The sequence below is a fragment of the Saccopteryx bilineata genome, chromosome 9 (assembly GCF_036850765.1).
Source record: "Saccopteryx bilineata isolate mSacBil1 chromosome 9, mSacBil1_pri_phased_curated, whole genome shotgun sequence".
In the NCBI taxonomy this organism is placed as follows: domain Eukaryota; kingdom Metazoa; phylum Chordata; class Mammalia; order Chiroptera; family Emballonuridae; genus Saccopteryx; species Saccopteryx bilineata.
The window spans coordinates 47467115-47486251 of NC_089498.1; the positions used below are offsets into that span (position 1 = coordinate 47467115).

General features: G+C 40.3%; 2 protein-coding genes across 2 annotated transcripts in view; both read right to left on the minus strand.

The window, feature by feature from the left end:
- The window catches only part of TGFB1 (transforming growth factor beta 1), a 391513-nt gene that overhangs the window by 43589 nt on the left and 328787 nt on the right, over nucleotides 1-19137 (minus strand). The gene's annotated exons all lie outside the window — the stretch shown is intronic.
- LOC136313119 (cytochrome P450 2G1) lies at nucleotides 2326-11520 on the minus strand. The gene is made up of 9 exons (XM_066243274.1): nucleotides 11308-11520; nucleotides 10659-10821; nucleotides 9212-9361; nucleotides 7407-7567; nucleotides 6983-7159; nucleotides 5954-6095; nucleotides 3943-4130; nucleotides 3697-3838; nucleotides 2326-2880 (listed from the first exon to the last, which is right to left on the minus strand). Exons 1-9 carry the CDS (start codon nucleotides 11485-11487, stop codon nucleotides 2699-2701), a joined length of 1485 nt encoding a protein of 494 aa, XP_066099371.1. The 5' UTR covers nucleotides 11488-11520; the 3' UTR covers nucleotides 2326-2698.

A 19137-nucleotide genomic window follows, 5' to 3' on the forward strand; every position in this document is an offset into this window, starting at 1 on the left:
TCCTTGATCAGGTAAACCCGGAGTTTTGAACCAGAGACTTCAGCATTCCAGGTCAAGGCTTTAGCCACTGCACCACCACAGTTCAGGTCAAGGTACTTTTCTTCAATACCTATTTTATTGAGTGTTTCAAATATAAAGGGATGTTGTATTTTATTAAATGCATTTTCTGTATCTATTGATAGGATCATATGATTTTTGTTCTTTTGTCTTTTACACACATTAACCCCAAATAAAATTATGCACTCCTAGCTCCATCTAAGTCTCTACTTTCCAGGGGACCCAGTTCACATAATATGCATCATGACATTGGCTGTTTATTACATTCTTAGTCTTAAAACTCTCTTCCAATTTTGGATAATTCCCTATTGTGTGACTCTTCATCAGTAGAAAGTCTTTGCCTCCCACTGCAGAAACTGAAGGAACAAATCTCTTCTCCAGCACACACTGAAACCTAAGGCATTAACATCTGACAATGGCTTGGCTAATTGAAACTACATATGAGTATTGTTTGAGGAGGTGACAACAAGGACACAGATATGAGCAGAAAGTTGTCCACAGGAGTGGCTATGGGCCAAGAATCCCATGGCAGTAGTGTTCAGGGCCCTCAATGTGTGCTGTGTGTAGTGTCTGTGTGTGTATGTGGGCAGGGGGGTGGCAATGGCAGCAGCAGCCCTTAGCTGATGGTTCTGGCTATTATCTTGGCTGATGTCCTCCTAGTGCTGTCTCTTTTTATTCTTCCTCATATTTTTAGCCTAACTTTCCATTGATTTTTGAACTAGTCATTGTTTTTCCAGTATCCATCAAACTTTACTGCTTAAAATAGCCAAAGCTATTTTTGTATTGATTAAAAAATCAATGTAGTAGCTTTCTAATTGGTCCTTTTTTTTTGTTTCACCCCCTCCTTCAGTGTATTTATTATACAACAGCTAAATTGAGCCATTTAAAATATCTCAATAAACGTTACCTCTGCTCACCTTTGCCCCACCCCCACCCCTGCAAAAGGAACCTCCATCTCACTCAAGTCTCCATTCAGCCTGGCACTTTAACTCTCTACCCTCATCTCCATTACTCTTACAGACTGTCTTACTTCATTCCAGCCACTTGTGTCTCCTCTTGGATTCATGTATACACACACAGCCTTCTGTCTTAGACTTTGCTGTTTTTTATTGTTCTTCCAGGAACATTCATTTCCAGTTAATCTGTACAGCTTTCTCATTATTGCCTTTTGAAACCACGCATGATCACCAATTTAAAATTTCAATCCTGGAATTCCTTAACCCACTTCCTCGGTTTGCTTTTCAAACATATCATTTGTTTATTTACAATATTTATTTTTAATTATCTATTTTCCCAACTATAATGTAAGCTCCACAAGGGCAAGAATCTTGTCCATTTACTCACTGATGTGTCCCAAGTAACTGAAGAGTGTGCTGGCCTATGTTGGATATTCAATAAATATTGGTTGAATAAAATGAATTATATAAGAAAGTTTTCATCACTGAGCAAGTTGGTGAAACTTAGATATGGAATAACAGAGCTATAAGCAATTTGACTATTCTTCCAAATGGATTGGAGAGTATTTAGAGTTGGAAGTTATAATAAGAACAACCAGGGAAGCAAGTTTAAAAAGGAGAGATGATGGGGAGGAAGTAGGTTTAGATGATGGGGAGGAAGAGATAATGAGCCAGCAAGATAGATGAAGCTGGAGTATTATAAGTATGGCTCAACCAATGAGAAATCTTTGGTGGTGAGCTGGAAATAAAACTACTTAATAACAAGGTAGGGAGCCTGACCAGGCAGTGGTACAGTGAATAGAGCATCAAACTGGGATGCAGGGGACCAAGGTTTGAAACCCCAAGGTCGTTGGTTTGAGCGTGGACTCACCAGCTTGAGTGCGGGGTCGCTGGCTTGAGTGTGGGATCATAGACATGACCTCATGGTCGCTGGCTTGAGCCCAAAGGTCACTGGCTTGAAACCCAAGGTTGCTGGCTTTAGCCCAAGGTTGCTGGCTTGAGCAAGGGGTCACTAGCTCTGCTATAGCTCCCCGGTCAAAGCACATATAAGAAAGCAATCAATGAACAACTAAGTTGCCACAACAAAGAACTGATGCTTCTCATCTCCCTCTCTTCCTGTCTGTCTATCCCTATCTGTCCCTCACTCTGATTCCCTTTGTCTTTAACACACACACACACACACACACACACACACACATGCGGTAGTGAAAAAAGGGCATTTTAAGTTGTTTGCTGTGGCCTATCGGTGTTACACAAATGATACACAATAAACATGCCACACTCAATAGATGCCTTTTTTTTGGGTGGGGGATATGAGAATGAAGTAAAAGGAATGTGACTCATATTTTGGTCATGATCAGGGTAAAGACAAAGGAACACTATAAAAGCATGGAATCTACAGAAAGAATTTGGTACAGACGTAAACGTAGCCAGAGGAGATTAAGTGAAGGAAAAATCTTCAGGTTTTTGCTGAAATGTTGGACTGGGCATTGCTTTTCTACTGCATGTAAAAGATAAGCAGGCCTATATTTTCAGGTGACTCTCACTGACCTGTGGCCCATGACAATAGTAAATAATAGTGCCTTCTCTAAGGGTATTGAAAGAATTTAGGGATATGAGGGAAGGTGTCCTTGTACATTTGGGATAATTGTTCTCCCATGGTTTCTTCTGCATGTAGGGGGCACTCAACGGGCCACCAGGCAGAGCTCATAAGTTGGGGGAATGTTGCCAAAGCCTGAGACTTTGGGTGTGATATCGATGTCAGCAGGCGAAACCAGCGGGTGTAGGGAGAAGTTCTGAAGGATGGAGGTCAAGTAGAGGAAGAGTTCCATGCGGGCCATGGCCTCGCCCAGGCAGATACGCTTTCCTGTGAGCACAGTGGAGGACAAGAGGGTCGGTCACACTTGCACTGGGAGGATGGAGTCATGGGCAGTCTTCTGACCCCACAACCTGTCTGAACCTCAGCTACTTCCTCATCATCTCTGAGGTCATGATAGCACTCACTTTATAGGGTTATTTTAAAGATTGAGCGGGTTCCTAGAGTTACTGTCACTTAACACATGGCAGCTACTTCTCTGATTGTTTGGATTCCATCTGATTCCAAGACGGAATGGTTACAAAGGAACCTCAAATATGAACATTCTGTTCATTTCAACTTCTTAAATGCTTATCAAAAGCCTAATTGGTGCCAGATACTGGTGAGGGGGAAAAAAATAAAAGCACACACTCAAATAGTGTCAGTCACCCTTCCAATGGTTTGAAGAGATTAATCTCCATTGTATAGACAGGGAGCTCAAGTAACTCCCTTATTAGTCTCACTGCTTTTAAATGGTGGGTTGCATTTTTTTTTCCCTAACAATTGATCACTTTTGAATTACAATGATGTATGGGACTAATTCAGACTGCACATTTCAGACAGACCAAATAACTGGAAAAACCTAAAATAGTTTCTATTTGGTCCTTAGCAGAAAAAGTTTGCTGACCTCTATATAGTGTTATTACTTACCTAATTTTAAGAGCCAAGGATTCTAATAGTCTATGATTCTGGGATTCTAGGATTCTTTGAAATAGCACTCAACTTCCCTTTCAAATCTGAACCAAATATGAGCCAATGGTTGGGGGACATATAAAGTATGTTCCTGGCAGTGAGTGGGTGGAGGGGACTCAGACCATAAAAACCTACCAGAAGAAAAAGGAATAAAGGCTTCATTCTTCTTGAAGCGGCCCCGCTCATCCAAGAAGTGCTGGGGATAGAAGGCATCTGGATAGCGGAAGTATTTGGGGTCTTTAAGGACTGAGCCAAGCAGGGGAAACACGTCAGTGCCCTGGGATGAAAATAGGAGTAGTTAGGAGAAATCAGTATTGGAACATGGGGTAAGGAACCAGGAGGAGAGAGGGGTGTGATGGAGGGAGAAGGAGTGCATTCTACCTTGGGCAGAAGGTAGCCTCGGAAATGAGTGTCCCGAATGACATTATGTGGGACACCCATGGGTACAATATCTGTCAGTCTCTGTATCTCATGGATCACAGCATCTGTGTAGGGCATCTTGGCTCGATCATCCACACTTGGTATCCGATGTGGTCCAATCACCTGGTCAATCTCTTCATGGATCTTCACTGCAAAGGGCCATAAAACAACAGACAAAGACACAGGATATATTTCTAGGGACCAGGGTTGGGCCATGGGTTTATATCTTCAATATTGTATTCCCCCGTGTATAAGACACACCTTAATTTTGGGGCCCAAAGTTTGAAAAAAAGATGTATTACATAGTTATTGAGCTCAAGTTTTATTCATATAAAATTCATACAACTCCTCATTGCTGTCAAAACTCCCATCCATTAGCTTGTCCTCATCTGTGTCTGATGATGAATCACTGTCTTCAACAATGAGCACAAAAACAAGCATTAAAAAGTGAGAAATGCAAGTAAAAAACCTACAACCACTGTATAAGATGCACCCAGTTTTTAGACCCCAAAGTTTTTGAAAAAAAGTGTGCATCTTATACATGGGAAAATATAGTATCTGTGGACCCTGAAGGAACAGGTCATGTGTTTTTGCTTGTCTCTTTATTCATAACATCTGACACATTGGTGGGGTTGGTAAATAGTCATCAGATCATTGGGAGGCACTTAGTCTGGAGCCTTGAATGCCATTTGGGATGTTTGGTCTTTATCTTGAAAAAAACAAGAAGCATTGGAAGGCTGATGAGCAGGCCAGTGTCCTAGTCCTAGCTAGGCTTTCAAACAGAGTTTCAACAAGATGGAAAAGGGGCACAAAAGATAACTAGGTCAGAACTGGGCAAATGACAGCTGTTATGTGACAGTGATTAAGAACAACATTGGTGCAGTCATTCCTCTTTGCAATTCCTGGATGAGAAACTTCAGGAAAAATGACTTTGCCTTCTGAGAATCTCTCTTCAAAGTAGATGTTATGGTCTAACAAGCTCTTATAATTGTAAAATTTACATAAAATCCAGTATGTAAGTAACTAAGACAGTTCCAAGCATATAGAAAGTTTCCATTGCATAATTGAATTCTTGGATTAGTAAAAGACAACTTGGACAATGAAGAAGAGACTAAAAGAGTTTGAGTGGAAACAGGTTAGTCTTTCCCTTTGTCTATAGTAAAAAAAAAATTGTTGGCTTGTTTTGAACTGCATTAGAAGGAAAAGGGGTGACATTTGGGTATTTTTCTTAAGCAAGTAATGAGATTCCTTATTACTGGAATTATATACTTAACCAAACCAAATTTCAGTTTATTGGGAATGGATTCTATTTGATTCTGACATTATACTCAGCTACATAATGGCCATAAAAGATAACCACTTTCTAATCCCTGAAACCTGTCAGTGTGACTTTATATGACAAAAGGGACTATATAGGTATAATAAAATTAAGGATGTTGAAATGGAGATTATCCAAAATGATTAAGATTGGCTCTAAATATAGTTAGAACTGTCTGTAAAGAAGAAAGTAGTAGGGTCAGAGTAGAGAAGGAAATGTGACAACATAATCAAGAGAGATGTGAAGATCTTTGCTGCTGGCTTTGAAGAAGAAGAAAATACCATCAGCTCAGGAATTCAAGGAGTACAGCTCTAGAACCTGGAAAGGCAAGGAATCAAGTTATACTTTGGTTCAACCCAGTGAAAGTCTATTTGAACTTCTGAATTCCAGAACCCAATGATAATAAGGTTATGTTGTTTTAAGCTACTAAGTTTCTGGCAGTTGATGACAGCAGCCATAGGCAACTAACACAGGCACTAAGTAGAAGAGTAAATTAAATGGCCTTCCAAGCCTGGAGCTCACAATTCTATTATATATCCTGAGATTCTACAGTGTGAAGAGTCTAAGGCCATAGGGTTCTAAGGTTTCAAAGTTTTGTCTTCTTTCCTGTTGAGAGTGGGAGTCACCTGGTAAGCAGCTCAGGTGGACACTCACCCTCCACTTCAGGATGCTTCATCAGCAGGAGCAATCCATAGCGCAGTGTAGAGCTCACAGTCTCTGTTCCAGCAAAGAAGAGGTTGAGAGTAGTGAGGACCAAGTTCTTCAGGTTGAATTCTGTGTATGGGTTATTTTTATCCTGAAAATGAGAGGAATAAGAACTGTTCACCGTTTTCTATCTTTATCTTCTTGTTTTTTCCTTTGTGTATGGGAAAACCAAGTGGGTATCTGGGAAAGGAAATAGCCAGAGCAAATGTTCTGATTCAAGCATATGCCTCGCATGTTAGAGGAACAGCAAGGAGGACAGTGTGCTTGGACTGGAGTGGAAAGAGAAGAAAGTAGAGATTGCCTTGTTAGATTCAAATGTTCTATGACATGAGGGCATATAGTTTTAAACTTTCAAGTGCTGCTGTTTTATATTAAAATATATAGTTCTAAGAATCTATGATAGGCCTGACCTGTGGTGGCGCAGTGAATAAAGCATCAACTTGGAATGCTGAGGTGGTCAGTTTGAAACCCCTGACTTGCCCAGTCAAGGCACATATGGGAGTTGATGTTTCCTGCTCTTTCCCCTTTTTCTCTCTCTTTCCCCTCTCTAAAAAAATGAGTAAATAAAAAAAGCATCTATGATAAAAGTATTAAGCTTCTAATTTCTACATCTTTATGCTTTTAAGTTTAAATTTTAAACTCTTAAGTATAAAAACTTTACACGTTTAAGCTTCTCAGATTCTAAGACTCAAAAGACTCATCCTACATTTCTAAAGCTGTAAGTTGCTGGCAGCTGTAATCATATATGATTAGAAAGATGTAAGGTTTTAAGTTTCCATATTCTGAAAATTTTAGGTTCAAAATTTATTTTAAAAGTGTAAGAGTTTATGCCTTCACAGTCTTTGGATCTCATCTATAAAACTACACCGTGTTTGCAATTTTTTTTTGTCTCTACCATGTCTACAGGTGAGTGTAAAGTTGCAGGCACTAGGGATTAAGAAGATGGGAGGAAAGGGTTGGGAGAAGAGGGTGAGGTACCTGGTGCATCTTGATGAGGAAACAGTCAATGAAGTCTCGAGGATTCTGTGAGTCAAGTGATTCCTCATTGATCTTGACCCTAGAGGCAATGAAGTCCTTGAGCTCCTCTATTAAGTAGTAGATGTGATTGTGTCTTCCTGGCAAATATTGCATGATTCCAGAATACATGTCATATAGCTGTGGGGAATAGGCAAAGAGAATTTGTCAGCAATGGGCACCCAAGGCCAGTCTGGGCTAAGTCTGAAGGGAGGTAGCTGGACTCAACATCCAGCACTGGCTCTGGGAACTAGGTGAGTCCATTTGCTTCTTGGAGACTCAGGGCATATTAATACTTGTCTTCTGGGGTTGTGGGATGTATTAAGTAAGATAGGCAGGTAACTAGTTATTTGAGACTGAGGGCGGGCAGAGAGGTGGCTGGTGAGACCTGTGCCCAGGGTGTGCTCATCTCAATGAAACTCTCATTGATCAGCTGCAGCAACTTCAGGAACTGCTTGTCCTCATAGTCGAAGCGGCTTCCGAAGACGACGGAACTGATGACGTTGGAAACAGTGCGGCTCAGGAAGAAAGTGGGTTCAGTAGGGGCACCTGGGTGGTAGAAATTGTCTGTTAGAGGCAATAACCAGGAGCATTGTATGTGGAATCATTTAGTCATGGATATAAATCCTGACTACCTTGCTTAATAATTCATGTGCATTATTTCATTTTTTTTATTTTGAGTGGATTCCTAATATGATAATTGGTTTAGTAACCACTTGACTGGTTCATGAGATGTCAAGATACTTATCCATGTAAAATGCTTAACACAGTTTTTGCCATCCACTAAATAGTTAAAAAAAAAAAACTGCCTGACCAGGTGGTGGCGCAGTGGATAGAGCGTCGGACTGGGATGCGGAGGACCCAGGTTCGAGACCCTGAGGTCGCCAGCTTGAGCGCAGGCTCATCTGACTTGAGCAAAAAAAAAAAAAAAAGCTCACCAGCTTGGACCCAAGGTCACTGGCTTGACTTGAGCAAGGGGTTACTCGGTCTGCTGAAGGCCTGCGGTCAAGGTACATATCAGAGAGTAATCAATGAACAACTAAAGTGTCGCAACAAAAAACTGATGATTGATGCTTCTCATCTCTCTCCATTTCTGTCTGTCTGTCCCTATCTATCCCTCTCTCTGACTCTCTCTCTGTCCCTGTAAAAAAAATTTTTAAAAACTGCTAGTGGAACTAGCAGTTTTTGCTTGTCCAGAAACTTCAATCAGCGAAGTTTTTGGTAAGCATTACTTTTTGGTATTAGTAGTTAATTGTGTTTCTGCTAGAGAGTCACCGAGTTGGAAAAGGAGTTGTAGTAAGTGATACATTTTTTAAAAATAGATGACTGGAATCTGTCTATATCTATAAATGATTCCATTTGGCCTATTAAGAAAAAGTTTCCCTGACCTCAGCTTCACCCTCTGTAAAACAGGATGTTTGTCAGGACAGTGGGTTTGGGAATGACTTTACCAGAAAAAAATGCCCATATTTACAAGTATATAATTTTTCAAATAATTTCTGAAGGTGCACGGATATTCAAAGCCTTTATGTAGACCATTTAGCATCTCTGGAGCTCTAGGTGAGGAATATTTGATTTAGAGAAGTTATCACAATTCTTGTCTCTTAACTACTCATTTGTTTTTCTCAGCCTCTGCTTCTTTTTTCTCTAGACCTCAGTGGTTCCAAATTTTATTTTCGAGTGGGGACTGGATTCTTTTAAAAATAAAGTGAAATGAGTATAAAGTTTCAAACTCTCAAGATGAAAAATTTCTAAAGCTCTGTTTCATAACAATGTGAATATACTTAACACTTCTGAAAAATATCCCTAGAAATGGTTAAGATGGTAAAATTTTATGTTATGTGGTTTTTATCACAATTGTGTGTGTATTTACATATCTATATTTATATAAGTAATTCTGTCACCAGGAAAAGGCACAAACTGACTTTTTGCCAAAGTCTGCATTATGATATCAGGAGCTCACAAACTCCCTGAGATCCGTTGATTGAAGTTTCTGGACAAGTGGTCTCTAAGGGTTCTTGATGTTTACTTTTAATATGAAATCTGGCTAGAAACCTTGGTAAATTCTTAATCTTTTTAATTTTCTTTCATTCATTCAAGAGCTCTCTGCCATCATCTGCAGTTCTCTTCTAATGACTAAGCTCTCTACAAACACCCACTTTGTAGCTTCCCCCACCCTTGAGGCCCCCATACCCTTGGTCTTCCGTAATTCCTCTAGTAAGAAGCCAGCCTCCTCTTGGATCCGCTCCTCGATGCTGCGCTTTCCCATCCCGAAGTCCCGAAGAATGGTCAGGGAGAAGCGTCGGAGAATCCTCCATCGTTCTCCGTTAGCTAGAGCTACACCTGCCAAAATCACGGTGTCAGGCCTCTGCTTCCCCCTCCTTTCCTGTGTCCAACTTTTTACTAGACAAGGATGGGGACAGATTATGAAAGTCCTAGACTCTGCTTTTAGAAAAAAACCCTTCCAATTCCCCAGGTTTGATAGGCATCCTAAAGTTTCCTACATTTAGGATCCTCAAAAACAGTCTAGGACTTAGGTGGAAGAATAGAAATCAAATTAGGAATGATTGAGGAGATCAAGGAGAATTTTCTTCAGGATTAAGACCTGGAACTGAATGAATGGGATGGATACATAAGAATGTGGAAAGAAGTATAGGTAGAATGCCATATAGAGTACCTTGGAATGCAAAGAATATTTTTGTTTTCTATATAGCATTTGGATTCTTTAGACATACACATATGTGTACACAAAAGTTCACACCTGTACATCAATATGCCTACACAAAAAGTTATCATTTAGTAAAAAACATTTAGAAATTATCAGGTGTTCATGAATTGGTGAATTAGTGTTTAGAAATTTAATGAAATAATTTTGGTGGATTAATGAAAGGAAGAGAGTTTATGACAGTCATTCCTGGATAGAAGGAAGATTTAATGGATGAGTGAAGGGTTTATGGATGGTTTGAGATGGATGGAGGATGAACAGAAAGATTAATAGATGGATGAATGATGGGTGAATGGATGGAGGTAATGATGGATACATAGATAAATGGAAAGTTAATTGAAGCTGTATAGATTAATTGGATAGAAAGATATTTGTAGAAAATCAGTTAATGAATGAATTTTTGATGGATAAATGTATCAGTGGAAAATGGACAAATGGAAGAAAAAATATAGGGATAGGTGAATTATGGAAAGAATATGGAAAGTATGAGGCTTCTTGGAATTGAAAAGTGTAGGCAGTTAGAGATGGATGTATAAGTAATGCTGGAAAGGTATCTACTTAACTCCAGGAGGCAGAAATCTATGGGTTGAATCTGTATGTATGTGTAGGAAAATAAGAAGTAAGGTTGGTTATGAGGGCTTCAGTGGGTACACAATGTAACTAATCCACTAAAAATAGAACAGAATTAATGCAGCAGACATTCTAGAGTCAGATAGTTTAAAATGGTTCTGCCAATTACTGTGTGATATTTCCTAACCCTCAGCTTCCTTATTTGCAATATTAGTAAGACATTAATAGTTCTTTCAAAGGATTCAATGCAATAATTCATGTAGTGCACTATATCAAAGAACCTGGGACATAGGTAGTACATTATAATCATTTTGTTTCATTGCTATTATTGTTGTTGTTACTTACCATGACCTTGGAAGTTTCGCTCTATTGAAGCCAATTCTCCTCGACCACTGAACTCATCTGCTCGGTCTACCAGGGCCTCCTTCACCGCTTCATGTCCACACAAAATAACTACTGGCCGGGGACCCATGTACACAGTAAAGACAGGGCCATATTTCTCCCTGAGCTGGGAGTGAAGGAAGACACAATAAAATGGGGCTGATTGGAGCACTAAGTATAGACAATCAAGGAGTTTAGAAGGTGGAGATTTCAAGGGAATACAAATGTGGAAAAAACAAATAAAGATAAGTCCTGGACTTAGAAGGACTACTGAGAAAAAAGTAGAGATGCCTTGATTCTTGTGATCCTGAGCAAGACTCCCCAACACCCCCATATAAGCCTTAGTTTTCTCATCTATGAAATGATGGACCTGGATGAGATAAACCCCAAGATCCATGCTTCTCTCTCTGAAGCATTAAATTTTTAGAATCCTAAGATTTCATGATATTCAGTCTTAAAGCTTTAAGATAACTAGATGCACGCGTTATTGTGTTTAAGGATATAAAGTACTGTAAGTCCAATGTGCTTGGATTCTGTCTTTCCAAACAAGTGATACATGTATTTGTTTATAAAATTAGTTTCCACCTCTAAGAGAGAAGGTAGACAGACTCACCTTCATAAAAGACTGAAAGGTGGCATTTGTACGGATTTGTAACAGGTTCCCCAGGAAGGGTATTGGTGTGGGACCTGGGGGCAGCTTTCCTCCCTTGTTGATCCTCTTCCAGGCAAGGAGGATGAGCAGACAAGACAAGCAGAGTGCCAGAAAGATGGTGAAAGCCCCTTTCAGCTCCATAGTGCTAGGCCGAGGGATTGTATCCAGGGCATCAGATCCTGCTCCTGCCTAAATACATTCTGGGAAGTCAGTGGTATAGAAATATGAACACCCTGGGATTCAAGTTTTCCGGGTATGGATACCATCAGAGAAGAGATTGCTTTGTGTGGGGGGTGGTTATATAATGGATAATCTCTAATGTGAATAAAGGAGGATTGAATTCACCTGGCTAACTCCACTGGAAACCTTCCCCTTTCTTCATATTTCTAGTCCTTCAGTTCTTCCTCAGTTCAACGCCTTGTTCAACATGTCTTGGTAGGGTGTGGGCAGCACTGAACATCATTTTTAGGCTACTTCATTTAGGAATCAAAGATCTGGATTCAAATTTCAGCTTCATCTTTTCTTCACCCAGCAAGTTTCCCCATCTGTCAAACGGGGTAACCAAACTGTTTTAGAAAGTCTTTTCCCTTTGCCAGACCCTAATTAGTCAGTTTTTTTAAAAAAATAATAATAAAAACAGTGAGATGAACATTTAGAAGAGCAAAAGAAATAATTTGATTGAAAGGGTTTTACTTGACAAGTTCTCTTGTTTACACTTAAGGTGATATTAAATAGTAAAAATCAAAGATTACTTGTGTTGGTTTATTGGAACTTTGCTGGTGTGTGTGCGCACGCACGCGCACATTCATTTTCAAAGTCTAAGATGTAGAGACCAGCTCTGAACCTCAATCTCTAGAGAAGACCACTATAGAGGTATGACCTAGCGATTGTTTTCTGTAATAATGCAAATAAATGGTTTTCAACAGTTTTTGTATCAAATATTTGTAAATCTTTGTTGTCCTGAAATAGGATTCCTGAGTATTATATCCTACTTATACATATTATTAAAAAAAAAATCCAGTGCCTTTCTCATGTGTCTGGATTCTCAGACTTGGAAATTGAATCTCTTAGGGAACTCACAGGTTTTGAAGTAAGGCTTGGCTGGCTGTGCTGAGGCAGCCTGTATCCAGAAATGGTGGGAATTTGGGAAAACTGAATTACTCACAGAGCACCACTTTCTGGATCTTGGATCTCCTGCTAGGGTGTCTTTTGTGGAGTACGAGTCAGATTTAGGTTGCCTCCTTTGACTCCTCCAGTGACTGCCTCTCTTTTCTTCCATTCTGACCCACACACACTTACAACCCATTGAGAACTAGTCTTTTTTTTTTCCAGATTTTTTTTTAATTTTATTTTTTTAATGGGGTGACATCAATAAATCAGGATACATATATTCGAAGATAACAAGTCCAGGTTATCTTGTCGTTCAGTTATGTTGCATACCCATCACCCAAAGTCAGATTGTCCTCTGTCACCTTCTATCTTGTTTTCTTTGTGCCCCTCCCCCTCCCCCTTTCCCTCTCCCATTCCCCCCTCCCCCCGTAACCACCACACTCTTATCAATGTCTCTTAGTTTCACGTCTATGTCCCACCTACGTATGGAATAATGCAGTTCCTAGTTTTTTCTGATTTACTTATTTCGCTTCGTATCATGTTATCAAGATCCCACCATTTTGCTGTAAATGAGAACTAGTCTTTTAATTATCCATGATCGTGTAGAAAAGGAGAGAGAAATTATCCTTAGAACAGTCAACCCCTATCACCATCCCACCCCAGGCACATAAGCACAATAATCTGTTGTTTTCTACAGTTTCTGGGAAGTGATATACGTAATTTAATACCATAATCTATATTAGGAAGTCTCCCTGGAGACTTTTCCACATCTCTTCTCATTATGAGGTTCGAGCTTGGTGTTCCAGCCTAGAACCACATCAAGTCAGAGCTTGAAAAGACCTTTGAAATATTTCTAGCTCAGAGCTCCCTCTTTAATTTCAAACGTATGCAAGAAAATGCAACAGTGTCATTATCTGGGGCATTTGAGATTTTGTCTTGCTTCCTGACAACTGCCATCAGTTAGGTTCAAATAAAATCTTTTTTAAATTCTTTACAGGTTTGAACGTTCTTACATCAACATCTAAGAACACATTATGGGAGTTGTTTTATGGGATAGTTCCAAGATCAATCTAAACAGCCTTCCTAGGCTAGCATTTTTCTAAGATACTGTGTTTTTCAGAATCTGTTGTTCTGAGAATTCCACAATTTTATGATTTTAAGTTTTCAGTGGCTTATGCATTCTTCTCATAGGGAGTGGGGGATCAGCTTTAGAAAAATAAGGAGTTGTAGAGAGAGGGGCTCAATGACCTTTCACTTCCTCGTGGATGTTTACATCAGGAGCAAGAAGATACCAGCTGAGCTGTTGCTTTCAGTCCCAATCAGAATCAATTTATAGGGTCTCATAAAACAAATTCTAGAAAGTGAATCTGCTACAGGGGTCATTCTTCTGTTAGAGAATAGGAAGTCAGAATAGGCTTCTGAATTTCTTTCCTTCCGCTCATGACAAACACCAAAATACAGACCCAGTTTCAAAGAACACCAACAGAATAAATACCAAAACAACCATATGTAAGTCTATTATATTCAGACTTAAAAAAAAGACAAAGAGAGCCTTTAAATAAAGGTTAATATCATTTTTGATAAACATAGATGCAAAAAATCCTTAACAAAATATTAGCAGGCCACCCTGGCCAGGAAGCTCAATGGATAAAGTGTTTTCCTGGTGCACCAAGGTAATGGGTCTGAAAACTGGTCAGAGCACTTACAAGAAGCAATCAATAAATACACAAGTGAATGGAACAACTAAGTGGAACAATGAGTTGATGCTTCTCTCTCTCTCTCTCTCTCTCTCTCTCTTTCTCTCTCTCCTTTCTCCTCTCAGTCAATGGAAAAAATTTAAAAAAAATTAACAAACTGAACCCATCAGTACATTAAAAGGATCATACAACACGATCAAGTGGGATTTATTCTTGGGATGCTGCAGAGACCAGCTCTGCAAAGGACAGTCCCTAGTGGAAGGCACCACAAAACATAAAGAAAGTACAGATACAAGATGCAGAAAAGATGGGACCAGGTGTCTCCCAGCCTCAAGGACTGAGAGCCCCACCTTGCAAGTCCTCATTGTATTTATTTGTCTTCTTTATCTGCTTATCATAAAGCTTCAGTACATGAGGTCATCATCCTCTGGTACATCAGGGCAAGCTTGCTTATAAGCATGCACTCGGGGGAGCTAGGAAATGGCACAGAAGCTTCTTGTGCAGATAATCATGTCAGGGACCCAGCATTCCTAAGTCCACATGAATGGTATCTGTTCAAGGCAACATTCCATTCTCAGGCCATTTTCCCCACATTTTCCTCTTTCTGTTTTTTTAAAGCAGCAAAAGCAGATTTTGTGGCCTCTCATTACATTACTTGCTGGAAGTTTTGTTGCGTCCATCTGAAGACTAAAAAGAACCAAAACAATATTATGCATAATAAGATAATTCCCCCTAGCAACCCAGACCCCCACTGTTTATTCCAGGTTACTGGACTTGAAGATTGCAATCCGTCTTCACGGTGTGAGAGGCAGGGAAAAGCTGCAGTTGTGCTTTTTGCACGTTAGGCACTTCAGCACGAAGCTGACTGATATCAAGACTTAAATTGTCCTCATATCCAAGGATATGGCTCTGGACTGTTTCCCATGGGAACCGAGTGCCATTAACACTGTGAGGAGTAATACAGTAAGTAGTCTGGTTCCAATCACAGTGTAATTTTAACTGCATTTTTATATTTTGTAATTCTTTCCCTAATGCTAAAATGGCATGCTCTAAATCAGGCGTCCCCAAACTATGGCCCACGGGCCGCATGCAGCCCCCTAAGGCCATTTATCTGGGCCCCCGCTGCACTTCCAGAAGGGGCACCTCTTTCATTGGTGGTCAGTGAGAGGAGCACTGTATGTGGCGGCCCTCCAGCGGTCTGAGGGACAGTGAACTGGCCCCCTGTGTAAAAAGTTTGGGGACCCCTGCAAGGGAGTTAATTGCCTGGTCAATATATGCCTGGCTTCCCCAGGCTTTATTAGCATTTTCATGCCACTTTTGGACAAATTCTGTAGTTTGTGTACTTTGGTGTAAAGCAACTCCAGACATGGTTGCCACTGTAGTAAGAGCTATGATGCTTAAGATAGCAGCAATAAGTATCCTGATGAATCACTTAGATTGCTTTAAGACAGTCCTTAGAATCAAAAGAAAGGTATGTATATTGGGAGAAGCTTCCAAAAGTCAGGTCTGATGTACTGGGATTCACATGCCCATTCTTCTTCTGAGGAGCATGTAGCTGGAGGTTTCATTATACAGAGAAGCATTTATACAAGTGTATAAGGTACAGGTTTCACAGGCAACATTTCAATCAGAGATATTGAGTATAAATGATCCTATAAGAAAAACATAAGGGTTGCACACACAAACTTGAAGATAATGAGTAAAATTTTGAGTCATATTAAAGGACAGAGTATAGTCAGTTGAATGCACATATTGTCCATCCCAGATTTTAGAAGACTTGATACTGAAAGGATTTTCTAAATGGTCTTTGTTGTGGACCAGAGTTGAGGTGAGGACTTGGGGGGCGGGGTATACCCATTCAGCTCCAAATAATGGGATGATTAGAATGCGTAGTGGTATGGTTATGGGGCAATACACTCTATTTCAAGGCTTCTTGAGTGTCTCAAGTTTCATTATTCCTGCTGCAAATACGAGCTGCGTACCCATTGGGGGCCCGCTCAATTACAGTTCCATAGGAACCACTGAGCAGCAAAACAGTACTAGGCTGGCAACAAACCTCCCAATGGATTTTCTCACTTTCTGGCATCCATAACACTGGAATCTTGCATAATGGCAAATCTGGAATCTGGTTCAGAGTATGATTAAGTTGAAAATATCAAAACTCAAACCTGATAATAAATGTAATTTTGTTTTGGACACATCACTCTGTTTTGGAGTGACAACTAACCAGACCTGATAAGTTAACTTTAAGCACCCTTCTTGTGGCCCTAAGCAAATTGGCCATTCAAACATCCCCAAACCTAGAGTCACATTGAAAATAGTTCCTTCTTCCCCTGGGTGTAATGATAGTCACAGATCCTCAGGCCCTGGAACCCAGGAAGAATCATTCAGATAAATGAGAGGCAGATTATCATCCCACATAACAGGCCATAATAATGGGGAATTAGATATATAGGCCCAATAAGTATAATTTTCCTCAACAGTTGCAATGGGAACAGTAGCTAATACAGCAAAAAGAGCAATAGTCATATTAGGGACAGTCATAGGAGAGCATGGACTTTCCAATTGTTTTTCAGCTTCCTGGCAGAGATGGTTGATCTGTCCCATGTCGGCAGGGTCACCTTCTGAGTCATCTGCAGTGGCCACACCAATTGGGTGGTTTGCAAAGTGAACCCTTCCATCTACATTACAGGAGGCTCAGAGTCCCACACTAATCTTTTCTGCTTTTGGTCACTCATAGTATGGTTTTAACCATCAAGATGGAATCCAGATAGGAGCTTCATCTGCAGAAGGTGACACACAAGTAAATCCTCATCCCCATATTAGTAAATGACCAGTGTCCCATGCATCTGTCAAGGGATCCTGCCACCATATTATGAGCTGCTCCTCTCCTTCAGGTCAGGGAGTAAGGGTATGGTGTTTTTCCGCTGCTGTTGCATAAAATAGGGTAATTCAAAAAATCAAGAGTAAAGTTCTGTGTAACTGGATGGAGGCTGTCTCCCTTGCTCTCCCTTTCTGCTTACTTGACATTAATTTTAAAACTTTATTCATCCTCTCAACAATAGCCTGCCCTTGAGAATTATATGGGATTCCAGTGACATGGTGAATATTCTATTGGGTAAAGAAGGCTGCCATACAGGAGCTAAGACAAGCTGAGGCACTGTCTGTTTTGATAGGGGATGGCAGACTCATTACTACGAAGCAGGCATAAAGATTTTGCACATGTCGTGCAGTTTCACCCATTTAAGCAGTGGCCCAAATAAAATGTGAGTATGTATCCACGGTGACATGAACAAAGGCTTGTTTCCCAAAGCTGGAAACATGTGTCACGTCTATTTGCCAACTTTGATTAGGGGTAAGGCCTCTGGGATTAATGCCAGGACACGATTTTTCAGGATTATTAAGAATTTGACATTTAGGGCACGTTAGAACAATGCACCTGGCCATTAGCCAGGAAATAGACAAGTGTACCCATAAACCTGGAGCACTGACGTGCATCAAGTTATAAAATTGTATAGCTTTGGTAAAAAAAAAAAAAACAGGCATAATAAATTTATTAACTTTAGCATTACCTGCGGTTAATGGACCAGGTAAACTAGAATGTGAGGGAATATGAGTGATATAAAAAGGAGCAGAGCGGCCCTGGCCGGTTGGCTCAGCGGTAGAGTGTCGGCCTGGCATGCGGGGGATTCGATTCCCGGCCAGGGCACATAGGAGAAGCGCCCATTTGCTTCTTCACCCTCCCCCTCCTTCCTCTCTGTCTCTCTCTTCCCCTCCCGCAGCCAAGGCTCCATTGGAGCAAGGATGGCCCGGGCGCTGGGGATGGCTCCTTGGCCTCTGCCCCAGGCGCTAGAGTGGCTCTGGTCTCGGCAGAGCAACCCCCCGGAGGGGCAGAGCATCGCCCCCTGGTGGGCAGAGCGTCGCCCCCTGGTGGGCGTGCCGGGTGGATCCCGGTCGGGCGCATGCGGGAGTCTGTCTGACTGTCTCTCCCCGTTTCCAGCTTCGGAAAAAAAAAAAAAAAAAAAAGGAGCAGAGCGAGAGTAAATAAATAAATGATAGAGAGGCTGAGGTAATGAAGACTTAAAATGTGCTGTCTCTATATGAGAGGCTACCTGAACCACATAAGCAGAATCACTAATAATATTTATAGGATTTGAATAATCTTGTAAAATAGCTATGACAGCATAGAGTTCAGCCTGCTGAGCAGAAAATCCAGGAGTCAACAACTGTCAATATGTATTGTCGATGTAACGAGCATTGATAGCTATTACTGGATCCATCTGTGAAAAAATTTGGAGCATTCAAAATAGGTTTTGTTTTTGTGATTTTGAGTAATATCCATTCATTCTATTTAAAAAGTTGAAAAATTGGACTTTTTGGATAATGATTGTCAATGATACCCAGAAAATCAGCAAAAGCAATTTGCCAATTAATATGATTCTGGAAATAGGAAGCAACTTCCTGCTTTGTTAAAGGCAGAATGGTAGCAGATGGATCCTGACCACTGAAGGAGCAAATACACTCACATCCTTTTTTCTACCATAGTAGCTATACTGTCAAGGTAGAGAGAAATAGATTTGATGGTAGTATTGGGAAGAAATAACCATTCTACTAAGTTATTATCCTGAACGATAATGCCTATTGGAGAGGGCAGAGAATAAAAAATCAGTAGTTGTAAAGTCCGATTTGTGACTATGCAATTAACCTGCGCTTCCTGTATTTTCTTTTCTATAAGTTGTAATTCCTATTCAGCCTCTGGTGTCAAAGTTTGAAGACTATGAAGATCTGAGTCCCCTCTTAATAATGAAAACAAATGTGATAATTCATATGTTAGAATTCCTATTTTAGGCCTTAGCCAATTTATATCTCTTAATAATTTTTGGACATTATTCAAAGTAGTAATGGCATCTCTTCGAACTTGTACCTTTTGTGGTTTAATTGTAGTTTATCAACTATAGTGCCTAGTGATAAACCAGGGAAGTTT

Coding starts and splice junctions, on each gene's coding strand:
- LOC136313119 (XM_066243274.1), bottom strand. CDS start 11,487: ATGGAGCTGAAAGGGGCTTTCACCATCTTTCTGGCACTCTGCTTGTCT. Junction 10,822..11,307: donor CCTTTCAGTCTTTTATGAAG/GTGAGTCTGTCT, acceptor CTTCACTCCCAG/CTCAGGGAGAAATATGGCCC. Junction 3,839..3,942: donor GAGGCTACCTTCTGCCCAAG/GTAGAATGCACT, acceptor TTTTCATCCCAG/GGCACTGACGTGTTTCCCCT.